Raw genomic sequence first — 12,071 nt, 5'->3', positions numbered from 1 at the left:
TAAGCTCTTTAGTTAGTGCTTGTTGTAACAGTTGGCAACGGCCTTGCCGCAGTGGATCCACCGGTTCCCGTGAAATCACCGAAGTTAAGCGCTGTAGGGCGTGGTCGGCACTTGGATGGGTGACCATCCAGGCCGCCATGCGCTGTTGCCATTTTGCGGGGTGCACTCAGCTTCGTGATGCCAATTGAGTAGCTACTCGACCGAATAGTAGCGGCTTCGGTCAAGAATACCATCATAACGACCGGGAGAGCGGTGTGCTGACCCCACGCCCCTCCTATCCGCATTCTCCACTGAGGATGACACGGCGGTCGGATGGTCCCGGTAGGCCACTCGTGGCCTGACGGCGGAGTGCTTTTTTTTGTTGTAACAGCTAGGTTGGGAAACACAAAGCTATTTAATCTAGTTTCTTAAAGATATACATTTATTACATATTTGCTGTCATTGGCCTTCTTCTTTGAATACACCGGCCCTTGTCAGATCACCGAACGAAATTAAGGAGGGTAGACCCGAGGTCTAGGGGTAGCGTCTTTGATTCACAATCAAAACGTCTTCGGTCCCGGGTTCGATCCCCGCCACTGCCTAAATTTTGATAAATAATCAGCATTGGCGGCCGAAGACTTCCGGCATAAGAAGTCAGCCTCATTCTGCCAACGGCATTGTCAAAGAGGGCGGAGGAGCGGATAGAGATTCAGGGCACTCTCTTGTCCTAGGGGTGGGCAATTAATTGCCCCTAAAGGCGGAAGAATCAGCAATGATCAACGACATGTGGATGCAGAAGGCAATGGAAACCACTGCATTAAAGACACGTAACGTGTATCCACAGGACATGTGGCCTGTAATTGAAGAAGTGTCATGATGATCTCTCCATTGGCAAAAGATTCCGGAATAGTCCCCAATTCGGATCTCCGGGAGGGGACTGCCAAGGGGGAGGTTACCATGAGAAAAAGATTGAATAATCAACGAAAGGATAACGTTCTACGAGTCGGGGCGTGGAATGTCAAAAGCTTGAACGTGGTAGGGAAACTAGGAAATCGGGAAAGGGAAATGCAAAGGCTCAACCTAGATATAGTAGGGGTCAGTGAAGTGAAGTGGAAGGAAGACAAGGATTTCTGGTCAGATGAGTATCGGGTAATATCAACAGCAGCAGAAAATGGTATAACAGGTGTAGGATTCGTTATGAATAGGAAGGTAGGGCAGAGGGTGTGTTACTGTGTACAGTTCAGTGACAGGGTTGTTCTAATCAGAACTGACAGCAGACCAACACCGACAACGATAGTTCAGGTATACATGCCGACGTCGCAAGCTGAAGATGAACAGATAGAGAAAGTGTATGAGGATATTGAAAGGGTAATGCAGTATGTAAAGGGGGACGAAAATCTAATAGTCATGGGCGACTGGAATGCAGTTGTAGGGGAAGGAGTAGAAGAAAAGGTTACAGGAGAATATGGGCTTGGGACGAGGAATGGAAGAGGAGAAAGACTAATTGAGTTCTGTAACAAGTTTCTGCTAGTAATAGCGAATACCCTCTTCAAGAATCACAAGAGGAGGAGGTGTACTTGGAAAAGGCCGGGAGATACGGGAAGATTTCAATTAGATTACATCATGGTCAGACAGAGATTCCGAAATCAGATACTGGACTGTAAGGCGTACCCAGGAGCAGATATAGACTCAGATCACAATATAGTAGTGATGAAAAGTAGGCTAAAGTTCAAGACATTAGTCAAGAAGAATCAATACGCAAATAAGTGGGATACGGAAGTACTAAGGAATGACGAGATACGTTTGAAGTTCTCTAACGCTATAGATACAGCAATAAGGAATAGCGCAGTAGGCAGTACAGTTGAAGAGGAATGGACATCTCTAAAAAGGGCCATCACAGAAGTTGGGAAGGAAAACATAGGTACAAAGAAGGTAGCTGCGAAGAAACCACGGGTAACAGAAGAAATACTTCAGTTGATTGATGAAAGGAGGAAGTACAAACATGTTCCGGGAAAATCAGGAATACAGAAATACAAGTCGCTGAGGAATGAAATAAATAGGAAGTGCAGGGAAGCTAAGACGAAATGGCTGCAGGAAAAATGTGAAGACATCGAAAAAGATATGATTGTCGGAAGGACAGACTCAGCATACAGGAAAGTCAAAACAAACTTTGGTGACATTAAAAGCAACGGTGGTAACATTAAGAGTGCAACGGGAATTCCACTGTTAAATGCAGAGGAGAGAGCAGATAGGTGGAAAGAATACATTGAAAGCCTCTATGAGGGTGAAGATTTGTCTGATGTGATAGAAGAAGAAACAGGAGTCGATTTAGAAGAGATAGGGGATTCAGTATTAGAATCGGAATTTAAAAGAGCTTTGGAGGACTTACGGTCAAATAAGGCAGAAGGGATAGATAACATTCCATCAGAATTTCTAAAATCATTGGGGGACGTGGCAACAAAACGACTATTCACGTTAGTGTGTAGAATATATGAGTCTGGCGACATACCATCTGACTTCAGGAAAAGCATCATCCACACAATTCCGAAGATGGCAAGAGCTGACAAGTGCGAGAATTATCGCACAATCAGCTTAACAGCTCATGCATCGAAGCTGCTTACAAGAATAATATATAGAAGAATGGAAAAGAAAATTGAGAATGCGCTAGGTGACGATCAGTTTGGCTTTAGGAGAAGTAAAGGGACGAGAGAGGCAATTCTGACGTCACGGCTAATAATGGAAACAAGGCTAAAAAAAAATCAAGACACTTTCACAGGATTTGTCGACCTGGAAAAAGCGTTCGACAGTATAAAATGGCGCAAGCTGTTCGAGATTCTGAAAAAAGTAGGGGTAAGCTATGGGGAGAGACGGGTCATATACAATATGTACAACAACCAAGAGGGAATAATAAGAGTGGACGATCAAGAAGGAAGTGCTCGTATTAAGAAGGGTGTAAGACAAGGCTATAGCCTTTCGCCCCTACTCTTCAATCTGTACATCGAGGAATCAATGATGGAAATAAAAGAAAGGTTCAGGAGTGGAATTAAAATACAAGGTGAAAGGATATCAATGATACGATTCGCTGATGACATTGCCATGCTGAGTGAAAGTGAAGAAGAATTAAATGATCTGCTGAACGGAATGAACAGTCTAATGAGTACACAGTATGGTTTGAGAGTAAATCGGAGAAAGACGAAGGTAATGAGAAGTAGTAGAAATGAGAACAGTGAGAAACTTAACATCGGGATTGATGGTCACGAAGTCAATGAAGTTAAGGAATTCTGTTACCTAGGCAGTAAAATAACCAATGACGGACGGAGCAAGGAGGACATCAAAAGCAGACTCGCTATGGCAAAAAAGGCATTTCTGGCCAAGAGAAGTCTACTAATATCAAATACCGTCCTTAATTTGAGGAAGAAATTTCTGAAGATGTACGTCTGGAGTACAGCATTGTATGGTAGTGAAACATGGACTGTGGGAAAACCGGAACAGAAGAGAATCGAAGCATTTGAGACATGGTGCTATAGACGAATGTTGAAAATTAGGTGGACTGATAAGGTAAGGAATGAGGAGGTTCTACGCAGAATCGGAGAGGAAAGGAATATGTGGAAAACACTGATAAGGAGAAGGGACAGGATGATAGGACATCTGCTAAGACATGAGGGAATGACTTCCATGGTACTAGAGGGAGCTGTAGAGGGCAAAAACTGTAGAGGAAGACAGAGATTGGAATACATCAAGCAAATAATTGAGGACGTAGGTTGCAAGTGCTACTCTGAGATGAAGAGGTTAGCACAGGAAAGGAATTCGTGGCGGGCCGCATCAAACCAGTCAGTAGACTGATGACAAAAAAAAAGGACGTCAAACGGGCCGACTTGGAGCTGGAGAGGCACCACAGGACATTTTAATATCCACTGTCTATACTTTTACAAATAAATTCATAAAACTTCGTCAGCATGACCTGGAAGGATTCAGAATCCGCATTCATATCAGTGGAAGTTCGAAAACATAACGAAGTAATTTTTTTTACATGTGAAATTTCATCATTTTTTTCACTTACTAATGGCAGCATTTGTTGCTATAGTTACACTTTTCTTCATAAGTAAGAGAGATGGTTCGATGAATTATGCACAGCATACAAACCACACTTAAAGGTGTATGAAGCTCTAGAATTTTCCAAATCTATTAACAACTGTGGTAAAAATTGAGGTAATTAACTACAAAATTTGTGTTTTTTTTCTAAACATGAGGTTTAAAATACAACAGATCATTCGTTTTTTCATTAATTAAATAAATTCTAGAGTTTAATGCACCTGTAAGTATGGTATGTATGCTGTGCAAAATTCATCGAAGAATCTCTCTAACTTATGAAGAAAAGTGTACCTATAGCAACAAATGCAGCCATTAGTAAGTGAAAAAATGATGAAATTTCACACGTAAATAAAATTATTTTGTTATGTTTTCGAACTTCCACTGCAATGAGTGTGAATCCTGAATCCTTCCTGGTGATACTGACAAAGTTTTATGAATTTATTTGTAAAAGTATAGACAGTAGAAATTAAAAGATCCTGTGATGCCTCTCCTGCTCCAAGTCGGCCCGTTTGACATCCTACCTCCCTTAAGCAATGTCGGACGTCGCCAGTATTTAGATGGGTGTCCATCTGGCTACATCGCGTGCTCTTGGCTGCTTTCCCTTCGCTCTACGGCAAAGGAGAGGAGGGCTATGGCATAAGTTCTTGAACATCAGGCTTTGCGCCATAGTCGTGGATTAAATTCCAAATCTGTCTGCAATGTCTCATCGAGTGGGGGCACGTGACGCTGGTGGCGGAGGTCTGCCCGTCGGAGACCGGCGGCCCTCTTTGTGTTATCAGAGAGGAGTAGGCTGTGGGACGGCACTGAGTTTCACCCTCTCTGTCCTCTCATCATCATGACACCACATTACACACTCAGCCATTAAAGTCAGCTACACTTATAAGATACACTTAAATACACGAAGGCAAGGTGCCAGTGTGCACGGACACGAAAGACTTTCCAGTTAGGCGGCCTGAGAAGGATGTGGTGAAACTGGTTGGGACAAATGTTCCTTACTGTTGGTATGATGGACACTTTTTGGACTGTAGGAGAGGCAAAGTGTGAACCTGTATTTACCAATGCCATGAATGTGCGGATCAGAATCACGATGCCTTCAAGTTCTTAATTTTGTACTTTTTTACAAACATGACAGTAACAGGAGGTTAGGGCACATATTTTTATTGGTGACTGAGGACAGTGTATTGAGCAACATTACATCAGTATTTACTACATTTGCGGACTAATAATTATAGCTATTAGGAGTAGTATGTTTTTAGGTTGTTAGTATCCCCAAGTACACGTGGAAAGAGCAACCCATTAATGTTTATTTTCCCCTGGGCAACAAGTGAGGTGTTGAAGTGTGGACACGTGGATGCAAAACAATTAGTCTATACAGACAGGCGTAGTCCACTTCACAGTGCAGTTATGATTGTGCGAAAAAAATTAGGTAAGAAATTGTGTGATGCGTTTCTGGAAAAAGTTTTAGATGCAGAGAAATACCAACTACATATTAAGGTACCAATAATTATAATATTTGCACTTATAACCCTAACATACTGTATAATTACTTGTCAGTTGGTGCTATATGGCAGAGAAATGTGGATATTTATCAAATGTGAGAAAGATAGTATTTATAAAAGAAGGTAACAAGGAAATGGCACTTAACAATGACACGCGGTGAGTTAGTAAAAACAGACGCATCCGAAAACTTATAAAACAAAGACACACTGAGCTTAAAAGTAAAATACTATTGTGAGAAGGATATCTGCATCAAATTCCAGAGCAAAGGATTCAGGCTTTGAGTGTATCAATAGTTTGCGAAAAGAAACTTCCAACAGGTACAAATGCAGCCAACACATTAATGCAGCACGTCATCTACAGGGACCTTGAAATAATTAGTGTAATAAACGGTTGTGCTAACTAAAAATAAGTTACAATAAACAAATGATAGCACCTAAGGAAACAGGTAGTCACTCTGTCGCCTCTGTCTGTAGTGTGAGCGTACGACATTTGTCCACGATTTTCATGTTAGTATAAGTACGGTAAATGTATTTAGCCACTACAGTGTTCATAATGAGTGGCGTATAGTACACGTGACGAATATTACATTAAGATGTGACAGCGACAGTTTTCCGAGCTTATAAATTTTTCGAGGGGGTGTCAGAAGCAGAAACAGTGGGTTGACGTGCCACTTACCGCAGCGTTGCCAGTTACCCCCAGGGTAGGCAACGGATGGTTCGCGTGGCGTGGGACAGAGGCGGAGGGCACACCGGCTGCTCCGCTATGCGAGCGGTCGCGGTCGATCGAGTCTGTACTACGTGTACGATACGTGCACTCACTTGGTAAATCTCCTCCATATGGCACAAGCCTTCTCTTCGTTATCAAAGTCCGGCAGTCCGCTGGGCAGGTGGTAACACTTTGCTTTCTCCAGGTCCGCGTAGTACCACAGCAGCTGGTTCATACCTATGGAATAAGAACAGAAACAGGTATTAAGGAGGACCTCGGCATTACTGCTGATAAGATAAAGGTGGAATTTTTTTTTTGAGATTGTTACTTTATGTTAATGTATATCGGAAATTTAAAAATCAAAGACTGAACTCACTGATACATGAAATGCATTCCCAGTTACGAATGCGAACAATCGTCAGCTGCATAAGGGTATAACGACAATGAAAATACGTGCCGGACAAGGATTGAAACCAAATTTTCCGCTTCACGCCAGTGATCGGCTTAGCAGCTCTTGCTATCCGTCCACGACTTACTGCCTGACCCAAACTTCCATATGTCTTCGTTCCTGGGTCACAACGTGTACTCCAACATACATTATGTAATTTCCGTACAGGCGAGCACATTTTAATTGAATGTCGCTGTGCGGTATCGGCGGATATATACGGTATTACAGTGCCTTTGTTGTCAAGAAGAACGATGTTCCTTCAGACACGCTTGCATATGGAAGTCTGGATCCAGCCATGAGTTGTGCACGGATAGCCAAAGCGCGTAGAGCGGGAAATTCGATTGTCCGAAGGAACATCGCATTATTTCTCTGAACAGCACAGGCCCTGCAATTTCATACTCACTGATGAAAGTTTAATGTTGAAAATAAACATACAACGAAACATATAGTGGTTATATGTACTCAAATAAGGGTTTTAACTGTACAATAAGGGCTCGGTCTTTTTAAGACACTGCCTGTAGTAGGTAATATGTCTGACTATTCTCAAATATTGCTGTGCTGCATAGGGCGCGTTACTGCATTACATTATGAGTTACTACCGCACAAATCCATTGTGTTCTCAAAACAAAAACTTGAGTTAATATAGTTAATAGCAGCCTAGTTCATTATTGTGGTCATGTCCTGAAAGAGTGATAGTTAGTTATCTGAGTGTTATCAGGTCATATTTAAGATAGGCGCTTTTACCTGGGACAGTAAGAGGTCATTTTCTTCGACTTTCAAGTGTCCAAGGCGTTGGAAACTTTCTGGTGTATGGCAACGAGCTATGAGCAAAAACGAAATTTCATCAACTTATAACTGTGCCATGAGAGCAATGTTAGCTTATTTTGATAATGAAGGGGAAAATAATGAAGATCGTTAACTTTCTGTATTAGATACTCAATAAGACCAAAATTAGTAGGAATAATTATTTATTTGTTACTTGAAAATACAAGTTTAAATTTCAAGCTTGGTGGTCAGTGTGTTGCGCATTAATAAACAGAAACAAGGATTTAATGTACGTTGCCTGAATGCTCTCTAAATCACACGCTGATTCTGCGTAGAGGAAGATTTTGAGTCACGACAGCAGCTCGAAAAACCTTCAGTTGTCAATCATAAGTTACATTCTCTTTTTACATTCTATGAAACGCATGAGGGTTGAATTTGTTCAACTTACGTCATTAGTTGTGTGAATAACAACCCAGCCTTAGATTTAATATCATACTGGGTTGGTAAACGCAAAGGACTGATAACCTCGACGAACGCGCTTATATCAGTTTTCCATAGCTATCCCCTGGAATCAATAAATTTTTGATTTTGAAATTGTTATTCGTACTTGTGCAAACAATATTCTGTGTGGTTTGCTCACTCATAATAGCTCTAGCGGTGTAAGTGTGCCAAAACCTATGCAGTCACTTTCATACTGCCCTGAACAATTTGCTAACCAAATGAAGACCAAAAACCTGGTTGAAGTGGATGGCTGCAATGAGCATATGTGGCTGAACTGAATGTTAACTTGAAAAACAGTACGAGGAACCCATGTCAGACAAGGAGTCAGGCACTGTAATTGGACCGTTAGGCGTGTGAATGAGTAGTAGTCAACGTAACAAACACTAAGCATTCGAGTAATTTGTAAGGAATGTTATATCAGGTGGCTCATCTACCTATGTATCTACTGTGATAAGTTTTGCAAACGATTCACGAAGAGAGAATTAGAAAGTGTACAAGCACTTTTGGCTCAGTTTAGGGAACAGGAACGTGAATTTGGAAACAGGGAAATTCAAAGAAAGTGAACGCAGAGAAAATGACAAAGTGAAAGCACAAAGGAAACCTGAAACATTGGGAGAAGAATTTAGTACCACAGTGCGCCAAGGACTAAATTACGAGGGTTATTCGGAAAGTAAGGAGCTATCGGTTGCGAAATGGAAAATACATTGAAAGTCTGTTGAAGCTTTGCACAGATGCGTTCGGCACTGTGTCTAGTACGCCCGTCGATCGTACCATGTCGCTCTTTTCAGTTCTGAGCTCACAGTGAGAACGTAAAGATGGCTAGAAATTAGCGTCTCCCGTCAAGCATGAGTGCCTGGCGAAAAATTTAGCCTGAAGCTATGCAATCCAGAGAACACAACTGTCACGCGGTGCGCTCTCCACGACAATTCTCGGGCGCTCTGTGCCGGGGCAATGAAGACGCTCCTGCAGCGTTTCCGATGGCAAGTGTTTGATCACCCTCAATACAGCCCGTAATTGGCTACTCCTGAGGTTCATCTCTGCTCAAATGAACAGCTGGTTATGAAGACAATATTTTGACGTAAACAACGAGCTGCAGTCCAGAGTAGAAAATTGTCGAAAAGCACTGGCGGCTGTCTTCTATAACGAGGGAATTGAAAAGTTGGTACAACGCTACGACAGATGTTTAAGTCTGAGCGGCGACTGTGTAGAGAAGTAGCTAGAAGGAGTAGCTAACACCTGCAAAAAAAAAAAAAAAAAAAAAAAAAGTTTTGATTTTCACTGTGGTTTCCATTTCGCGACCTATCGTTCCTTACTTTCCGAAAAGCCGTCGTATATTCAGACAGAAATTAGTAACCGATTTGGCCAACACTTGCATATAGTCGAATATGGAGACAAAGGACTCCACTATTGTCGGAACTATTCTCAAAGAGCTGGAGAACCTGGAAGGGACTGAAAAGTTAGAAACTACGTTGTAAGTATTTGAACAAGAGGAAATACTACCTAAATTTGAAAGTCAGTGTGTCCAACAAGGACTTGAAAATTTGAGGAAAAATACAATTAACAACATAGATGAAGTCCAGATGTGGTTCGTGAAAAGCTGAGAGTTTGTTGTGTTATTCAACTGACTTATTGTTACCATAGAGTAAATTCTGTTATCGGTTTCATCAGACGGGAAAAGAATTGGCTGACAGTTTAACTCAATATAGAACTGACGGACGTCAAAGGAAGGCAGTAGTTGAGAAATGAGTGAGAGAAGGCTGTAGCCCATCTCCAATGTACACTGAGCAAACAGTAAAGTAAAGCACAGATAAATATCAAAAGAGAATTAAAGCTCAGCGTGAAGAAACAGAAATTTCGAGTTTGTCAATAATATTGTAATTGTGTCAGTGATGGAAGAGGAAGGCATCTTCTCAAAACGATGTTATGAGATGGATATCAGCAAAAGTAAAACGAGAATAATGGAATGTAATGATATAAGTCAACTAATGTTGAAGAATTTTAATTAGGAAATGAGATGCTAAAAGTAATAGATGATACTTTCTGTTTGATCTGAAAAAAGCTGATAACAGCTGAAGTAGAATGGGTATAAAATGCAGACTGGCTATACCAAGGAAAGAATTTGTTTCTGAAAAGAAGAATTTGTTGACATCGAATATCAGTTTAACTGTTAGGAAGGCTTTCCTGAAGATATTTATCTGGAGTGTCACCTTGGAGAGAAGTGAAACGTGGACGACAATCGGTTCAGACAAGAAGAGAGTAGAAGTTTTTGAAGTATGAGGATCAGGTGGGTAGATTTGATAGCTAAAGAGAAGGTACAAAATCGAAATTTGGAGGAAAGAAAAGGAATATGTGGCACAGTTTTACTAAAAAAAATGGTTCTGAGCACTATGCGACTTAACTTCTGACGTCATCAGTCGCCTAGAACTTAGAACTACTTAAACCGAACCAACCTAAGGACATTACACACATCCATGCCCGAGGCAGGATTCGAACCTGCGACCGTAGCGATCGCTCGGCTCCAGACTGTAGCGCCTAGAACCACACAGCCACTCCGGCCGGCTTTTACTAAAAGAAACGATTAACTGATAGGTCATAGACTGAAGCATCAAGGAATCGCCAATTTGCCGATTGATGGAAATGTGAGGGTAAACAGTTGTAGAGGGATACCAAAGCTTGACTACGGCAAGCAGGTTCAAAATAAGCGTCTGTTGCAGCAGTTACGTAGAGGTGAAGGTGTTTGCACGAGATAGATTAGTGTGGATAGCTGTGTAAAAGTAGACCACAACAGCACAATGAGAATTATACTAATTAACTGAAATTTATAGCAACATATATTCGTCCTTCTGCTGTGACACGAAAACAGATGTAAACCCGATTTATATCAAGTGCCTCATGTACTACCTTTTCTACATTGGACAGAGTAAAAAAATGTGGTGAGGGTCTATGGGAGGAAATTAAAAACTAAGGATGAATAGTTATGTTACCTGTTAAGGGAAGAAGACTGAGAGCCGTAGCTTGGAGTAGAAAAACAACATACGAGAAACAGCAAAAATGAACTTCCAGACAGAAGACATGAGTTTCAGACAAATCATGTATGTATCACAGGTCTGAAGTCAACCATTTTACTATGTCTGAACTGGCTGAAAATAATGGTGTCAAGATGTTTATGTTGTTGTTGTTGTCTTCAGTCCTGAGACTGGTTTGATGCGGCTCTCCATACTACTCTATCCTGTGCAAGCTTCTTCATCTCCCAGTACCTACTGCAACCTACATCCTTCTGAATCTGCTTAGTGTATTCATCTCTTGGTCTCCCTCTGCGATTTTTACCCTCCACGCTGCCCTCCAATACTAAATTGGTGATACCTTGATGCCTCAGAACATGACCTGTCAACCGGTTCCTTCTTCTTGTCAAGTTGTGCCACAAACTCCTCTTCTTCCCAATTCTATTCAATACCTCCTCATTAGTTATGTGATTTACCCATCTAATCTTCAGCATTCTTCTGTAGCACCACATTTCGAAAGCTTCTATTCTCTTCTTGTCCAAACTATTTATCGTCCATGTTTCACTTTCATACATGGCTACACTCCATACAAATACTTTCAGAAACGACTTCCTGACACTTAAATCTATACTCGATGTTAACAAATTTCTCTTCTTCAGAAACGCTTTCCTTGCCATTGCCAGTCTACATTTTATATCCTCTCTACTTCGACCATCATCAGTTATTTTGCTCCCCAAATAGCAAAACTCCTTTACTACTTTAAGTGTCTCATTTCCTAAGCTAATTCCCCCAGCATCACCCGACTTAATTCGACTACATTCCATTACCCTCGTTTTGCTTTTGTTGATGTTCATCTTATATCCTCCTTTCAAGATACTGTCCATTCCGTCCAATTGCTCTTCCAAGTCCTTTGCTGTCTCTGACAGAATTACAATGTCATCGGCGAACCTCAAAGTTTTTATTTCTTCTCCATGGACTTTAATACCTACTCCGAATTTTTCTTTTGTTTCCTTCACTGCTTGCTCAATATACAGATTGAATAACATCGGCGACAGGCTACAACCCTGCCTCACTCCCTT

The 12,071-nt window shown here is 41.4% G+C and overlaps 1 protein-coding gene and 1 pseudogene across 2 annotated transcripts in view; one reads left to right on the top strand and one right to left on the bottom strand.

Moving 5' to 3' along the window:
• The window catches only part of LOC126198891 (transient receptor potential protein), a 439,251-nt gene that overhangs the window by 99,435 nt on the left and 327,745 nt on the right, over nucleotides 1-12,071 (bottom strand). For both annotated transcript variants that reach the window (XM_049935507.1, XM_049935506.1), the window contains exon 14: nucleotides 6,390-6,513. In XM_049935507.1, coding sequence (XP_049791464.1) covers nucleotides 6,390-6,513 — 124 coding nt within the window. The remainder of the gene's footprint in view (nucleotides 1-6,389; nucleotides 6,514-12,071) is intronic.
• LOC126200012 (5S ribosomal RNA) lies at nucleotides 34-151 on the top strand (annotated as a pseudogene).

Source organism: Schistocerca nitens, chromosome 8, assembly GCF_023898315.1.
Source record: "Schistocerca nitens isolate TAMUIC-IGC-003100 chromosome 8, iqSchNite1.1, whole genome shotgun sequence".
Classification (NCBI taxonomy): Eukaryota; Metazoa; Arthropoda; class Insecta; order Orthoptera; family Acrididae; genus Schistocerca; species Schistocerca nitens.
This window is presented reverse-complemented; position numbering and strand designations above follow the sequence as displayed.